Raw genomic sequence first — 17,317 nt, forward strand, 5'->3', positions numbered from 1 at the left:
TAGTCAAATTTGTGACTCCGTTCCTCAAACACAGTCCTGCTGTGCAGGTCACTGTTTTTCAGGAACAGACTGGATCTTACAATAAGGATGCACCAGGCCTCATAGAGCATATTCAATTTCCTCTTCCCCTCTGCTTTTTTTCAGCCTGTAATATAAATCAGACGGCACTAAATGACAATATGTACAGACGCTCGCTACCGGAACACATCTCAGACCGTACATGGAAGAATCACAAACGTAGATTTGATTTGAAAACTGTGGATAATCCACGGTTTGACAAGATGTTCTGTAGATGGTTTCAAACTTATTGCATTTATTACAAAACATAAACAGAGCTCCGTTTGTGGATCCATGACAGCGTAATTTCATTAAACAGTTCTGCTCTCCAACTTACCGTACATGGCCAACGTGGCGGCTCCATCTTCCTGTCACAGCTGGAATGCAAGATAAAGACATTAGACTTAATAAAAATGTCATGTCCTTTTAGATTTGATCTCATTGCCTGCGGAGAAGCTGCATCAGCTCAAAGCTAAAGCCTCCTCGTTAGATCTGCAGTGATTTAGCACAAGCCAGGACCTGAAACAGATCTTTCATGTGTTATATATGGAATGATAAATCTGGAACATCTCACAGGCAAAGCAGGCTGGGTCCATTAGTGTGGCTGAAAACCTGCCTGTTTCTAGATCCACGTCGTTCCTCCTCCTGATTCTAACTGTCCTGTGTGGAGTTTAGTCACCGACTGATGGAGAGGTGCTCAGGACTCGGCGTCACATCAACAATAAGATGACTTCAGCGAGCGCCCGGAGAATCTCAATAGGACAATACGTTATGCAGAGCGTGGAGTCGGTCGTCGCACGGGCTCAAAGCCAGTGACGGTGGCCTGTTGGTCACGTTGGGTCTGGATTAGACTCCCAGATGTTTGCAGGTAATGTGCTGGTTACCAAGCTGTGCACAATGAACGACAAACGTTTGTTGAAAGGATGCCTCGTTAGCCCAGCAACGATTGGACGCGTGACGATCTGGAGGGAATTTGTACAAATGTGACATTGGCATCAGCAGGAACGTGCGCCTGCATGTGCACTTTGTGATTAGTCAGCGTGTGATATTTAGACCGCGCCCTCCTCCCTGTAGGTGTGTATGCCATTACCTTCTCCAGCCCAGACTGAGCCTCACTCTGTTCCTCTTCATGGAGGAACGCAACAAGGGTTTGTCTCTAGACTTCCGCGATGTCCTGACACCTATCGCTTCTAAAAATGACTCTTTCTGACAAATGGGGGATTTAATGAAATGAAATCAATGGGAAACTGGATGAAACCATAGAGACCGAATCAACACCTGCAACATCTGAAAATAGACACAAACACAAGACATGTTTTACATTTATTGTCTCACTGTGAATTCATTACACATCATCAAACAAAACAAAAATATAATCACACGTAATTTTATCTGTTCAGAAAAAATTAATCATCTGATAATTTGAGTTATGTTCCCACAGTATGAGCCAATTTCTCTTATTTTAATTAGTCTGTGATAAATAAGGTGGATATTTTGGGTTTAAGAGGATGGAAAAGCCATAACAATTCATCATGTAAGATAATTTAAAGCAATGTGCTAATTTAACAGTGTGAGACGTCTTGCGTATGTTTTATGTAGTATTTAAAAGCCTGGGGTTTGTGATTTAGGCGCTGCTTGACTTAATGCTTAACTTAATTCCGCCGACGCACAATTTACAATATGTTCTCAGTTATAAAACATTAACGGCTTCTACTTGTGTGATTATGTCTCCGTGGGACGCGTGAAGGCGCTATTTCCACGCACACGAGACGCTGACTTGGCTCCAGTGACAAAGCAAAGCAACTTGCTGATGGCTGCTGTTGTCAACCAATTAAAACAGCCTGGACTACTTTTGTACCGCCCAAATACTGTAGATGCCCCGCTGTAATTTAACGAGACTGATACAGAAAACGGAGCTCAAAGACTCAAAGTTTTGCGTCACCTCACAATTAAAAATCTCTAAACGTGTAATATTTTGAATCTCTAAGCATCCCGGCGCTTCCCCCTCCACCTCCACCTACCCACGGGCAGTTTTTGCCACGCTCCTCGGACGCTGCTCCTTTGCCCTGCATGCGCTCCGCATCCTCACATTTCCATTACGCACAGGAGCGCGCTCACATGCCACAGTACGCGAGCCGCGCTCTCCTCGCAGAATGGAGCGGCGCGCAAGGAGACTGGTAGAGGACGCACGTCAGTGAAACACGAGCTTCTGGCATCTTTATCACCTTACAAATTAACTTATTCGATTTCCCCTGCGTGCGTAAAGTGCATAAAGCCGCCATGGTTCGTGTGCTCCTGCTGCCTCTCCGCAGAAGGAGGGGTATGAAGAAGTTCGAGACTCCCTCCAGTAAAGCGCTGGACTTTTTTTGCTCCACTGGACGCCGGAGGATTCCCACCATGAGCGCTGCACCCTGAGGGGACATGGATCTGGAGGCGAACGGGTCGAACTGTTTGTCCAGGAACGACAGCGACCGCGGAGCGCGCGCTTCCTCCGGCGGAGCGTCCACTGCGCTGGCCAGCGTGCTGATCTTCACCATCGTCGTAGACATCCTGGGCAACGTCCTCGTCATCCTGTCCGTGTATAGGAACAAAAAACTCAGGAACGCAGGTGAGAGGCTTTAAAAAGGGGCTTTTAAAATGGGTCTAAACGAGAAACTGCAGAACGGGAAGAAAAGGACATTTGTGTTTAAAACTCTTTCAATTATTTACATGCGTTGAGCCAAGTGGAAGAATAACTCCGTGACCTGAATGATGGGTGTCCTGCTCCCCCGCCTCTTCATTCATATCTGGTATTATGTCATATAACGTGTGGCGTGTGACCTCTGGCTTGGACAATCAGGCTGCTATCTGAAGGGAGCCTCCTGTCACAGTGTGATGGAGTCTCCGCAGCCGCGCCAGACTGCCTTCATATCTCTTCATAAATAATAACGCCCTCTTCCCTCCATCTGGCTTCATCCTTGGTGTCTCCAGCCCAGATAAATCACGTCCCTCGTCATAGCAGGACCTATGGAGCCACGGCGGCAGACTGTCACATTGCTTCTGCGTCCTTTTGTACGGATTTTATGTTAGACACATTTGGACAGACTCGATGTGGCCTGACAGCAGCATGAAGGCGAGGGAGATGTTTGTCATGGTTATCTTAATGCCAGTTTTTCTTCTTGGCAAATATGTCGTCCTCATTCATCGTCCATGTTTTTTTTTTGTGTCTCAGACAGGTGTTGATAAAGTTTTGTTTGCAGAGCCCTTGAGTCTTTTATTCATCCAGCAACTAAATAATTTGTTCAGACTATTATTATAATGTGATAAAAATCACACTGCAGATTGCTCATTAACTGCATGTAATCACCTCTGAACAGGGCAGAGCGCTGGGTGGGAGCCTCAAAGCGGAGGAACTGGGCAGAACATTTGAACCGAAAGGTCCTTGAGATCAAGCGCGTCACCATCAAAAAGTCACCGCTCACTGATCACAACATGGTGCACAATGCGCCGTGATGTGTGAGAAATGAAAAGAGAATGAGCTGTTAATGACAATCTCGGGCGCGTTGCGTAACAGAGAGCTCCCCCGTTCACCGACCGGACGCAGTTTTGGGGGGGGGGGGTCCAGGATCCCGAACAATAATTTGATTATCCGGAGCAGGAACGACACAGCCGACTGGTCTCAAACAAGAGGGCAGGAGCGAAGGGCCTGCACCCAAGTCTTCCTCACGCTAGCGCGGTGGGTGAAGGCGCATCTCGTGTCCCCGGCCATCAGCAGAAACCTGAGACGCCACAGGAAATGAAAGTGTCCTCCGTCTCATTTCCAAGAGCATTCTCAGTCGACTGGAGTTGTTTTTTAGCATCATCCTATCAACAATATTTCCTCTGTTCGTACGGAGCTATTTATAGGCTTGGGCTCGTTTTGTATGAATGTTTAATACTTTAAATTCTCCAGAAGGACGTCAGGGGGTCGGCTGAGGATTAAGAACAACTGTAGTAGTTTACTGGTTCTGTGATAGATGGGTCGTCTCTGAGCTGAACCTACTGTGTCCCACACACGGTAGAATTCAGTGAAAGCGTTTTGCAGATGTTATAATATATTCAAATACTTCATTACCTGCTCCTCTTTGCTTCGTGTGCCCCTCCTCCACCCCAACACACACATACAGAACAGATGCCAGTATATAAGTGTTTGCTTTTATATTTATGTAATTAGTGTAGAATTGGACCGTACCATTCATTCGTATGTATGTATCAAGGTCCTGTCGGCTGAGCCAGCGCAGGGAGGATCTAATCAGCGGCTGCTTGACACTACATTTTACAACTGCCGCTGGGTGTTACACTAGAGTTTCCCACTGGGATTAGTCACACGAGGAAGAGAGAAAGTAAAGGATGAAGAGGAGCGAACCGGGGATAGGATGAAGGGCCGGGGCCGTGCGTGCAGCCTGTGCCTCGGTGTGTGAGCTGGGCGGGGAGGGGGTCACGGGGAGTGGACCCGCTTGAATTTTCATGCACTGAATCCGGTGACTCTACTTTCATGAATAAACCCGAAAAGCACTCGAGTGTCCGGCGGAGGCTTAATCGAGTCAGTGGACCTGCTGACTCAAAGCAGGAGCCAATTTGAATTGGCAGCGCGGATCCATGGGGAGCGTCGCTTAGCACGCCGCATTACACGCGGCTTTCTCCCCAGACGGAAACACCGGCGCGTGACATTTAGAGAATCGATGCGGCCCAAGTGCGGAGGTGGGACGCGAGCAGACTGGGATCATCTGGTAGGAGCGCGTATGGGGAAGACGGACACGGGCTGATGTTTGCATTGCATCTAATCTGGGCCAAACTCCCTCCCGTCCTGTCGGCCGCGTTTCGGGGACCGTGACTGACAAGCGGTGATGTTTTGGGCCCAGTTCATCGCGGGCTGCACCACCAAAAGGCAACTCGAGTCAGATTAACGTTAAACTTCTTAGAAGTCCTTCTCTGGCCCCTCGAACATGACTTCATGAAGTCGTCTCTGCTAATTCATCAGCGTTGATGCCCTTGCCAAAAGGTTATTCCAGCGTGAGCATGATAACATTACTGACTCAGTTGAACGTAATCTAATTTGGAACATGCACTCGAAGTAATAGGCCTTCGTGCTGTTGACATTCGGCTGGATTCAAGCGCTCCTACACGTCGTGTTTATCTTCTCCTCAGAAGGTGCATGAATGCGGCCGGGGTGAGTCAACGTGGAGGTTTTCCCGTTTCCAGTGGTGGGATGTAGATAATGGCGAGCTCTCCATTTATTTCCAATTTCTTCAATCCTAGTGTTCAGAATGGTTCAGCCGGCCTGCATCGTGCATAGGTATTTGTGTACTGAGGCTGTAATAATGTACTCATGGTTTATTTGTGGAGGGGGGTTGGCGGTGACGGTGAAACATAAATACGCTGAATCCAAATGTCTTGTTCTGTTTAAGAGCCGAGCGTTGTTTTTCTACTATATGGTTTCAATTTATGCCGCGTTAGCCCGAAAAACGTTGCGTGTGACAGATGAAGAGGGGGATGAGCGGAGTCGTCGCCCGGCTCCCAGGGGACGCTTTAAAGCGGAGAACGGGCTGATTTGAGGCAGCGCCTCACTCGACTGACAGCGAGAGACTGGAGGTTCCCATCGTCACAGAGTCGTGAGGGCTCCGAGGCAGCTGTCCCTCGCCGGCCTGGAACCAATCAGCACCGGGGCTCAGCTCCATGCAACGCACTTGTTGGTAATAATAGCTCCCAAAGATGTGGGCAGGCTCCACCGCATAGCGATCCAGCTGTTGTTTGAGCGGCAGCCAGTTGGGGTAATGAAGCCGAGGAGAGGTAAAGCTTCGTCCGGTGTTTCGCTAATGGATCCCAGCGAACCTCAGACAGTCATCTGGCCTCGCTCAGCGGTGCTTCGGCGCTTACCTCATCACTTTGCTGATAAGGGGGTGACAGCGAGCCGCGCTGCTGGAGGGTGACCCCCCCACCATCCGTCCGGCCAGAGCACATGATATCACTGAGCCCCATGATGTCAGCGAGGGCTCAAACCTCAGCACGACGACAGACGCCCACTGCGAGCAGCGTGAGCGTCACAAATGCAATGTGACAGACTCGCCCAGCGAGCCGGCTCCAGGACGGGCGGCGGGCGCTTTTATTTTTAGCTCAGCGGCCTTGAGAGGCGGCTCGCACTGTGTAGTAGCTTGAAATTTGTCCATTTGCGAGCACCTGCGTCGGGGCCCGCGGAGACACGGGCGACCAGAAGTGCTGTGGAGGAGTCAGTCCAGGGGGGGTTTAGCATTGTTTGATACTTCAAGTGAGGCAAGAAAATTTAAATTAGAACGGTTGCTAAACAACGCGCTGGAGCCGTGTTGTCCCTGTAGCGACGGGATTAGACCTGGCTTTGAACGCCGAGGACTGATGGCCGGCATATGTTTTAAATCCCATTCCATCAGATCTGCCAATCAGCTCGGCCCGTTCACCATTACAGCTTCAGGAGGAGGCCCACGGGGTCCACAGCAGCGCGGACGCCCATTCACTCTTCCTTAGTAGCTTCAGCCGCGCGAATGCGTTTATGGTGCCGTGTAAAGTCGGTTTATTCAACCCGAGTCTTTATATGCTCGCAAATCGTAGCGGGAGCACACAACAGGCTTCTTGTATCGCGACGCATCTCTTTATGGGGAGCTAATGCCTGCTCTTATCTGGCACAGCCCCCGCTGTGTGATTTATCGCGCCGCTCTCCCACCCAGAGCGGCCGCGCTGTAACAACATCACATGTCATTTCTCCCTGATTCATGTCGTCCGAGCAGATCCGGGGTCGCGCCACCATCAGCTCGGGCCTCGGGAGGACCGGAACCGGCTTGGCTGGAACCGGACACCAGACATCAACCCCCGGTTCTGGCTTTTGTTTCGTTTAACTCAGTGCTCAACTGCCTGCTGCCTGAGGCCAGAATGTTTTTGAGCAGGAACCGCATGATTGGAAAATTTTATTGGGACAGATACAATACGCCCAATAAAACACTGCTCTTACTGTTGCTTGTGTGTAGCTGGTTTTATGTTAGGAATCGATCTAGTCCTTCCTCAGAGGTACATAATGTGTCACGATCATCTGTGCAGAATGGGATCCATCCTGTGGGTGCATGTGCTTCATTTTATGGCACAAATGTTTACTGATCAACCCGTTTGTGGTTCTTGTGGACGAAGGCCAGAGATGTACTTCCGGTGACCCAGATTCTTTTAAGGAGTTTAACCCAGAGCACAAAGTAAGTTGTGAGCCTTAATTGTACCGGTTGCGATCTGATATGTGGGACCTCTCGTTCCTCCAGGCAACCTCTTCGTGGTGAGCTTGTCGGTGGCCGACCTCGTGGTGGCGCTGTACCCGTACCCTCTGGTCCTCACCGCCATCTTCCACGACGACTGGACCATGGGCGACCTGCACTGCCAGGCCAGCGGCTTCATCATGGGCCTCAGCGTCATCGGTTCCATCTTCAACATCACGGCCATCGCCCTCAACCGCTACTGCTACATCTGCCACAGCCTCCACTACGACCGCCTGTACAGCCTGCGGAACACCTGCTGCTACCTGGGCCTCACCTGGCTGCTCACCGCCCTCGCCACCGTGCCCAACTTCTTCGTGGGCTCGCTGCAGTACGACCCCCGCGTCTACTCCTGCACGTTTGCCCAGACCGTCAGCTCCTACTACACCGTCTCGGTGGTGGTGGTCCACTTCCTGATCCCCCTGCTGGTGGTGTCCTACTGCTACATGAGGATATGGGTCCTGGTGATTCAGGTGAAACACCGGGTCAAACCGGAGCAAAGGACCAAGCTGATGCCGAGCGACGTGAGGAACTTCCTCACCATGTTCATGGTGTTCGTGTTGTTCGCCGTGTGCTGGGCGCCGCTGAACCTCATCGGCCTGGCTGTGGCCATAAACCCTGTGAAAGTGGCGCCCAACATCCCCGAGTGGCTCTTCGTCACCAGTTATTTCATGGCGTACTTCAACAGCTGCCTCAACGCCATCATCTACGGCCTGCTGAACCAAAACTTCCGCAAAGAGTACAAGACGATCCTCCTGGGCCTCTGCATCCCGCGCCTGCTCCTGGTGGAGACCTCCAGGTGCGCTACCGAGGGCCTGAAGAGCAAGCCGTCGCCGGCGTTCACCAACAACAACATGGCCGAGATAAATGTTTGAACGCGCGTGCGCCGCGAGCCACTCGGTGCCTTTCCACAAAGACGTGTGCCATGAAAAGAGAGGACCTGTGGCGGTCCGTGAGACGGTGTCGCTACATTAGCGCCAGACAGAGCGGCTGCACCGTTAGCGCATCCGCTAACCGGCTTCACTCACGGTCACACGGCAGAGCGTGCGCGTCACGTGCACGAGGATGAATAATGTCCGCTCACACAGTTTCTGAATATGGGCACATCAGCGACACAGCGGAAATAAATTAAAACAACATTTTATTCTGTTGCCAATGTGTCTTTTGGGTGTTTTAGGTTCCAGCAAGTAATGAAAAAGCCTAAAGGTTTGTTGTTTCCTTTGAGTGGAACCATTAAATCTAAGTTTAGATGCAGCCTTCTTATTACATTCTTGTGTGAATTTGGAAGGATTAAACGATATTGCCGGGGTTTTGGTGATTGAATACATTAAGGATTGAGGTATGTGCCGCTTCTGGAAGCTGCAGCCTGAGCTCTGGTGAAGTTTGAGCACTATATTAGAGCCATAGTTGGCGTATGAGTGTCTCGTCCTCGCTGGGAGCGTAGGCTGAATTATTTCACCAGGATGCTGTCTCGCCGCCGCAGGCTTGTCTTCTGAGCAGTGCTGCCCTCACAGAGCACACTGGGAAGACTGTGGGAGCGTTTGCCCTCTAACTGGCTTCTGCTTTAATGGAAAAAGACATACCTTGTTGTTTGTAAAGCTAAATTCCCTCATTGACTTCTTCTAATGAACAAAGCTGCCTTTTCACAGCAGATGCACTGGGCCTTGAACGCTTAGAGCCCCCAAGTGCTCGCTTTCAGGCCCTGAATGATTTAGGTATTTGAGAAAATTATAGAAGGAGGGAGAAGAGATAAAAACAAAACCAGCCTCCCTGTTTATGAAATGCCTGGAGGACACGATATGCAACAGGGGCCAGAAATGTAATTTCGTGATAGTGCAAGTGTGCCTGAGCGCATGTCACCCTGGCTGAGATGAGCTCTGACAGCCTCCCAGCGTAACTCCCAACCAGCAAATAAACTCTGAGTGGTTCACCTCACAGGAAGGCTCCGAGATGTCATTATGACACGGCCCTGATATGATGCGCTGTTACTAGAGCACTGAAGACATTGAAGCCACATTTTTAAGTCTAAATATTCTTATCGCGTTTCAAATTTCCACATTCATCGTCTGATTTTTGTATTCTGCTGTGCCGCGGCCTTCTGACGAATTAAAGCCTCGGCGTGTGATGGAAGATGCACAAACAGCGATGCGACGTGAATCCGGGCTCAGACTGTCACCGGGCTGCAGAGCGGCTCCGCTCGCGGCCTCTGGAGCCGCGTCTCCGATGCAGAAGGGACGAGGCGACCCACATGCCAGCGCAAGGTCAGACACAGATGAGTGGCTGAGCGGCTCGAGGGAAGATGACAGTGTTTGGCTTCAGCACAGCAAAGAGTCACAGACTAATGGAGGGGTCAGTGCTCTGCTACCTCCTCTCGCCTTCCGCGTTCACCTGCACTTTATTCGCGCACTTTGAGGCATCTGAAGAACGCTTTGACATTTGGGGAAATGCATTTGGCTTTTTAACTTTCCTGCCGAGCGATCGATAGCATCCTGACGCGTTAGGCGGCCAGGGACGGGCTGGTGCACCGGCATGTCTGAAGCTTTTATTAGCACTTTGTGCCGGGTTTGTTTCATCCAAAAACCAAAAACGCCAATTTGCGGCAACACCAAAACAAGTCAAACTGCAGCTGCATGTTTTTTTCTGTTAGAAAACACACAGTGCCTCTCTATAGGCAGTAATTTCAACGAAGGCCTCCCAGCTTCAGCTAAATCATGTCAGCACGTTCACATAGCCTTAAAATCATCATTTCCATTTTCACATGATGTATTGTATTAACACAACGGACTCTTTTTGTCCAGTGAATAAATAAATCATAGTGGAGGCTGAGTAGCTGAGTGACTAGTGGCACACACAGCGTGTCATTTGCCCGTGGTTTACAACAACAGTAGCTTACAGTGACGGTTTTATTGCGCCCATGTTCAAGGACGCCGCGATCTAGCGGTGCCCTATAGGATCCATCATAAAGTCTGACTTTATGCTGCTAATCTCACATACGTCTGAGCATTGGGCCACTGACACATCACCTGCTTCATATTCACACCTCACACTAGGTTACTTAAAATGATCAATTTTATGTATTTTTCCAGATATGTGATATAAAGAAGGTATCCTGATGTTTTTTGTTAATTAATATGACATGCTGTGGTTCTTTTACTGTTCACTGAGTCAAAGAGCATTTATTGCTCTGTTTGCACAGGGGAGCAAGATGTAGTCACAACTGGAGGTTGTCTGAGGACGTGGTTTCACGCTTCTCTCACAGCCGGGTATTTACTTGCTAATTTCCTTCCCTGCCTTGTTGCATGTGAACAGGAGAGGCCTCACAGAAACAAATTCCCATTTGTGGGAGATAAAGATTATTTCCACAACAGCAGAACCCTGCCGCGAACGCAGTCCCAACACAAAACGGATGAGCAGCGAGGCGTTATATGGCCCAGCGCTACCATGACGTGATGGTTTTTCTCCTCTCTGCACAGAGGAATTTCTACAGTTCTCGCACATCGCTGCGTTTTACAGCGGTAGGGTCTCACTGTGGGCCTGCTGCCACAATAGCAAGTCTCCTAATGGGTTTGTGCATCAGGTTTAGCACTGCCTGTGAACTCATGCATATGATGTGTTCCTACATGGCCCGATGGGCTGGGGGTTGCAACACTACCAGGAGGCTTTAGGTGTGGTGGGTCCAGAAGAGCCAGTGGAAGCAAGGTCATGATGATGATTCTTGACTGACTCATGTACTGCTGAGGCGATTATGGCTGAATTTTTGAACTCCAGTTATTTCTACTTGACTAAATGTTTCCACGTCTAGCGTGCCGCGCTACCAAGGAAGTACACAGGCTAAAAGGAACAACATCCAGCTGCATGGAACAGTTCAGCCTTTTATAAAATACCTATTATCAGTTCAATATATCGTTCTTCTGTAAGACTGCTGATCATACTGTAGTTATGCAACAATAAAGGAAAAAGCTTCTGTGTCATGTGAATGTACAGTATTTAAACTGGATTGAATAGGTTGATATAACTTGGTCACTGCAGGTCAGCGAACATGTGGCTGGAGATGAAAACGATTGTAATTAAATTTTAGTTTGACGGGAAATAAAGTAATAGAAAAGTAATAAAGTATTTACTAGAAACTTTAAATTTCTCTTTTGGTTGAAATATAATAGATGTATTAATAAAAACATGTTGAGTTCAGTATAAATTAATCTGAAGCTAGTAAGGAGACATTTTGTGAGAGGTGAGTATTTCTGTGATTTATTTTGATGATATTTAATTAAGCTAACTACTTTTTACAGTGTTCTTTATTTACAGTTCAACAATTCAGTGACTCACAAACTAGGAGTCCCATGGGTGATGAGGGCATTGATGGAGGAAGGAAAAAAACAAACACATGTATTACTTTTTTAAAAATATTTTAGGTTTGAATAATTTTATATTTTTATAATTTTATATTTTTGTATGTTTGTTGAGTTAAATCTTTGTAAAGTTAATTAAATGTACGATGCCATAGACGTGTTGATTGTCAGGAAGGAAGTACTGTTTTTAATACTGTTCATTTCAATTTACAACTGTAAAGACAATTATATGCCCCTGTGTTTACATTATTATTAGTATTTGTATTTCCAAGGTTTGGTACTACTAGACAAAAGACAAAATACTTATTAGGACAAGGAAAACTACAGTATTTGGCTGTTGTGCACAGAAAGGCTGATTGACTACTAATATAAAGTTAGGACAAGCCTCTGTGAACTAAACAAGGGTATAAACAGCATTGAACCGACGTAATTGAGGGTTATTGTTGGTCTTGTTTTAATGGAAACTTCCCTTCGTGTAACGGTTTCCTGTTACGATACCCCACATACTTTCTGAAGGACACTGTGTCGCTTGGTCAAAACAACAGGTGTGGTGTGCGGGCTGCCTCGTGTTTGACACAGAGCAGTGTTGACATGTGGAATGCAAAAGGCATTGCTAGGAGAGACACAGAGAGCGCCATGGGAAATACTTCCCAAAGGTCAGAGGTCGGGAGGCATAAGGAAGGACAACGGAATATTGAACTTCCAATTGAAAACCTCTCATCCAGATCTATACACGACGATTCTGCTGAGTACACAACGTTCGCCGGGCTTCTATTTTAGGAACTGTTGTTTTATTAAAGTCCTAATCCAACCATAACGGAGTGAACATGTGCAGCCAGCGATCTATTCCCCAAAGCTCACTACAATAAACCCAAATTAATTTTAGTTTTGCATCTCTTTCCAGAGAAAACACGGCTCCGGTGAAATGGACGGATGCAATTTTGAGATTTGAGATTTCATTACTGGTGGCCTGTTTATAAACAAAGGTCACTGTTTATTTTGCAATTATTGCTACAATTACAGAAACAGCTGCATGCATGTGGGTTGTAGCACATTTTGACAGAATAATCAGTCTGATTGTAATCATTCAGCCTGTGTGTGCCCCAGTCTCAGAGGCTGACGTTGACCCAGTTTGGAGCTAAAAACATTTTTATTTAAAATAAACAGATTAACAGAACTTTACTATTATTTTATTGTGTTCAGTTTAAGATGTGTTGATGTTTATTTTTATTTCACAATAATGGTAAACAACATTCTAAATATCACTCAGCACTATTTGTAAATTAGCAGATAACAGGCTGCCCTGCACATTTTTCTTTTTAATTTTTTTTATTAATACGCACATTCACATCTCCAGAGGTACCTTTTGAGTCATTTTCATAAACGGTACCTGTGTAGAGGGACGATGCTGAGCCTCCTTTCAGCTGCCTTAAGATGTACAGTGGTTTCAGAGACAAGATCGAACCACATCTGCGTAAAAAACAGAGGTGGTGTCAAGAACCAGATGTCTTGCAGTCTGTCCGAACTAGAACCCAGTTTTACAGCAACTATTAGTTTATCCACCTCCTGAGTTAACACTTTTTTTTAGATTTACACCTTCAATGATTTTATGAATAGTCCAGCTACGCTGTAGTATCTGTAAAATACAATGCTTAGTGTGAACGGACACAGTCTATGTATCAGTGGATTGTTCTCAGTGGTTGTGCCTGGCTGATTTTCATCTTTTCAAATGAGACGTGTTTTAGACAACATGCTGAGCAGGGGACCACTGAACAAAGCCAACTGGAGCAGAAAGTACAACTCCTTGACACTCAGCCTGGGAGATTTCCACCCAAATGCAGCAAGTACATCCACTTAATGCACACACTCCGAAGCATGTTTGATTTTGTTAAAGAAGTACAACGTCACTCTACTCAGGAACGTGGGATGCACAAGCAGATGCTGTACACATGCATGGTGCATGTATAGCCACTGAGGAAGCAGAGGCTATGTCATGTCCTCCTCTGTCACCAAAGACGTGACTTATTTAGGAATGCAATAAATTAGCCATGAATAATGAACTTATTTATTTAAATCCATCTTCTGTTTGCTTCTTTCTTGGAGCCTGGTGGCAGGAATAGAAAGTACATTAATATGTCTATTTGTAGCCAACGAGTAATAAAATAAAATAAAATAATAAAATCAAGAAATATCCATCACAGTCACAGCCTGCAATATAATGAACCGTAACAATGACATCATTCAATGATACTGAGTGACTGTAAAACAAATAAAACATCAATGTAAAATGGCATCATTAATGTTGCACACATTTTTCCAAAATGGATGAAAGATTAAATGTTCCATAAGTGTTGATGAATCTTCAACCATTAGGGATGATCATTACTGACCCATACTAGCTGGACTTTCCATTTCTTAAGCTATTCATCATTCATCATGCTGATGAAGTCCAGTTGGAATGACTGAGCTTTCGGATATCCTCACCTGAAAGCCTGCGAGTATTTACGCACATGGAAATGTTTAAACAGACAGTTAAGGACTCGGTTTTTGCTGTCAACATTTGTGAGGAATGTCTTCTTTCATTTTTCATCAACATCTGTTTAAAAGGGGTGACATTTGGACCTCAGGCAAATTTTAGTGTGACTCCATCGTTAAACTGTGTGGGCGCGGGCATGCAAAGCTTCCTGACCATCAAATTAGTTTTCTTGCTCTTAAAAAAACATTTTAGGACATATTAGTAAACACATTAAGGTCATTTCAGGTCTTTCTCTTTCAGAAGCTATTTGATGATGCGTCATGACAAATATTACTAACAGCATTAACAATGGTTATGTTCTGCTGTTTAGGACTCACTAAAGCATGACAGGTTGACAACAACAATTCACTAATGCCAAAGACTTAAATCATTTTATCATTTAACGAAAATAAATACTTAATTAACTAACACGACCAAATAAAACTATTCATTAATTTGTACAATTTAAACACCCTGTAAACTTCACTTTGCATGCTAATTATTCTGTGCTTGAATGCATGCATACTGACTAATGAACGTAGCTATTTATACTTACGTCGACTACATTTAGTACTTGATTATTCTTCCGCTTTTACTTTGTTTAAATTATTACCCCGGCATGAATCTCGCGAGATATCTGGGATCAAGTCATGTGACGGCCCCGTGACTTCATGCGGAAGAGTCTTTATAAGTCATAACATATCACAACCAAGGGTTAACGCGATCGTTATTCGCTATTCGTTATTATTTCCCCAGTTTCATTTTTATCACGCCTCATATCAGTCCAGCAATGGACGGGTCTGTCAGAACCTCCTCAGACGCTGCATCTGATCCCCCGCCTTATTTTAGAGGGTAAGAAGCAGCGCTGCACAGTTAGCATTAGCATATTAGCCTCTTAGCTCAGTCTGTGGTGACGATTACCCACAAACCCGATTGCTGGTTTCGTGCGTGACATTCGTTTTACTAAACGTGACGTAGTCAAGGAGCCCAGTGTTCAGCTTTACCGTGCGAAGGTCGCTGTTTTCCTAATCACCACTAATGGCTCACGTCTATTCCCCTACAGGAATGAAAGCTCCCTGGTTTCAGCTCTCAAGACGCTGCTGTTCTTCACCATCCTCATGGTCACTCTGCCCATCGGCCTGTACTTCACATCCAAGACGTACATCTTTGAGGGTAGGCGCTCACGCATGTCTGTGCTCATGTTTTGTTTCAGTGCCAGCACTGAAGGAGGACGCTGACACAATCTGCCCACTTCACTAATTCCCAGTTGTCATATTGGTCCTTTGGAGCTGTGATTCTAATATTGCATAGCTAAAATTTATTAAAGGCGATTTGACTGTAAACTGTTCTCCACATCCTTGTCCCAGGTTCAATGAAGATGTCAAGCTCCGACAGCTACTTCTACGCAGCCATCGTTGCAGTGCTGGCTGTGCATGTGGTCCTGGCTCTATTTGTTTATGTGGCCTGGAATGAAGGCACGCCTAAAGGGAAGGGCAAATACGATTAAGGCGTGTCCACATTAGCTTGTAGGACTGGCGGGGACAGGCAAGCAGACAGACAGACGGGGCATAGATCCACAGTGCCCCCTCCCACCTCTTTCTCACACAATGGGCTCCAGCACTAAACTCATCACCATCCAGTTAGCTGTTCTGCTTGGAGGCCCTACTGTTTTCAGGGGGTGCTGGAGGCTGTTAGGTGCGTTTTGTTTTGTTGTTGTTTTTTTCACCAGTCTCAGCCGGCCCGCTTTCTGTCTTTTGTTACTTTTATTGACTGACGACAGCCACTATTTAAAGAGGCCTTGTCATAAGATGCCATTTGACTGTGTTGCAACTCCCTCCACATGTACATGTAGCGAAAGATATTTGGTTTTGGACGATGCACGCGTGTTGATGTGCATCAAACGTGAGGGATTTGATTTCAAATACTCTTCATCTATATTCTGAGAACTGTGGCTGTCCTAAATGAATGTTCGTCTCTGCATATATTTAATGATGATTCACGACTTCAATTAAAAACCCGCAACATTCTTAAATTTCATTTTGTGTTTTGGAACAAAATCTTCATGTTGTCTGTCCTGGAAATAATTGTTTTAATCCGTTTGAACGTGTAAACAAGGACTTTGTTTCTGTTTTGAATGTCTGTGTACTTTAGTGAAACAGATGTAGTGAAATAAGATAAAGCTGTCTTTATGATGATGATGATGATTTTGGGATGTATTTGGCATCAGTGTGAAGAAGATGAATTGTAGAGTTGTTGAAATAAAGTTTTACAATTAAATGAATTAAGTTTTTCATGTCTGCTTTTTGTTTTAAATTATACCCCTTTTAAAAAAGCGAGCTAATGTAATATTTCATGACAAATGACTCTTCACGATACAAGCTGCCTCACACATGTCTGTCTCCTGCCATCTGTTGTAAGAGCCATAACAAATTAAAATGTGTGCATTTATGAGAGCCTTGATTTCTGATGAATATCAGCTTGGGTTCATTTTATATTTGCATGTGAGGGGAACAAATATTTCTGTTGGTTGTTGTGTAAATAGATGGACTTATACAGTGCAAGTCTGTCACAACACTAACAGGCCTGATATGCAACAATAAAATCGAGAAGCAAAAACTATAAAAATTGATTGCCTGAGTCATTCACTTTCAAAAATGAAGCTAGTTTATTGTGATGAATATTTTATATTGCGTGCGCTAAAAAGAAAATACTTTCTAAATTGATTGCTCTTTTCCCCCAAGCCTTATACAGATTATGTGTAAAGAATCAATGGCTCTTCTCTGCTGAGACGACAGTGCGGAAGATACCTCAGTGACCTCTGCAGAGCATCGCAGCTGTCACATGGTGGCAGCAAACATCTTCACTCTCAGACAGCTCAACGCAGGAGTCAGGACAAGAAGCCACGGATGTTAAGCCATAATGACGTTTTCCTCTTTAGAAACCATGTCAGCAGCTGAATCCTGAACACACTGTGTAGCTGTGTCTGTTGCCGGAGCTGAACGAGCCTGGTGTCTGTGATGAGGTGACGGGCCTGCAAGCAATCAGACTGAATCAGTCAGCAAACATCAGGAACCTCGGATATTTCATGAGCGCAGCCTTGAAGCACTGAAAGC

At 46.0% G+C, this 17,317-nt stretch overlaps 2 protein-coding genes and 1 long non-coding RNA gene across 4 annotated transcripts; 2 read left to right on the forward strand and 1 right to left on the reverse strand.

Annotated features, from left to right (window-relative positions):
- Window positions 1–430: 430 nt before the first annotated feature.
- LOC129604731 (uncharacterized) lies at window positions 431–14,810 on the reverse strand. Of its 2 annotated transcripts, XR_008695910.1 has the most exons (4): window positions 14,761–14,810; window positions 13,080–13,159; window positions 1,148–1,344; window positions 431–1,019 (listed from the first exon to the last, which is right to left on the reverse strand). It is a non-coding gene; the product is annotated as an uncharacterized LOC129604731 (long non-coding RNA). The 2 variants fall into 2 exon arrangements; XR_008695911.1 differs by lacking the exons at window positions 13,080–13,159; window positions 14,761–14,810 and adding an exon at window positions 2,079–2,194 and having other exon boundaries at window positions 434–1,019.
- mtnr1c (melatonin receptor 1C) lies at window positions 2,232–11,311 on the forward strand. The gene is made up of 2 exons (XM_029165086.3): window positions 2,232–2,665; window positions 7,350–11,311. Exons 1-2 carry the CDS (start codon window positions 2,479–2,481, stop codon window positions 8,213–8,215), a joined length of 1,053 nt encoding a protein of 350 aa, XP_029020919.1. The 5' UTR covers window positions 2,232–2,478; the 3' UTR covers window positions 8,216–11,311.
- A 56-nt stretch (window positions 14,811–14,866) lies between the features above and the next one.
- vma21 (vacuolar ATPase assembly factor VMA21) lies at window positions 14,867–16,485 on the forward strand. Its single transcript, XM_029165087.3, has 3 exons — window positions 14,867–15,056; window positions 15,268–15,377; window positions 15,572–16,485. The coding sequence occupies exons 1-3, from the start codon at window positions 14,995–14,997 to the stop codon at window positions 15,709–15,711; spliced, it is 312 nt and encodes a 103-aa protein (XP_029020920.1). The 5' UTR covers window positions 14,867–14,994; the 3' UTR covers window positions 15,712–16,485.
- Window positions 16,486–17,317: the final 832 nt, after the last annotated feature.

This window comes from Betta splendens, chromosome 10, assembly GCF_900634795.4.
Source record: "Betta splendens chromosome 10, fBetSpl5.4, whole genome shotgun sequence".
NCBI lineage: Eukaryota > Metazoa > Chordata > Actinopteri > Anabantiformes > Osphronemidae > Betta > Betta splendens.

Bases quoted from the DNA above. Each gene is read 5' to 3' on its own strand.
- mtnr1c (XM_029165086.3), top strand. From the start codon at position 2,479: ATGGATCTGGAGGCGAACGGGTCGAACTGTTTGTCCAGGAACGACAGC. The intron at 2,666-7,349 runs GTGAGAGGCTTT...TCGTTCCTCCAG, and splicing joins CAAAAAACTCAGGAACGCAG to GCAACCTCTTCGTGGTGAGC.
- vma21 (XM_029165087.3), top strand. From the start codon at position 14,995: ATGGACGGGTCTGTCAGAACCTCCTCAGACGCTGCATCTGATCCCCCG. The intron at 15,057-15,267 runs GTAAGAAGCAGC...ATTCCCCTACAG, and splicing joins CCCCCGCCTTATTTTAGAGG to GAATGAAAGCTCCCTGGTTT. The intron at 15,378-15,571 runs GTAGGCGCTCAC...TCCTTGTCCCAG, and splicing joins CAAGACGTACATCTTTGAGG to GTTCAATGAAGATGTCAAGC.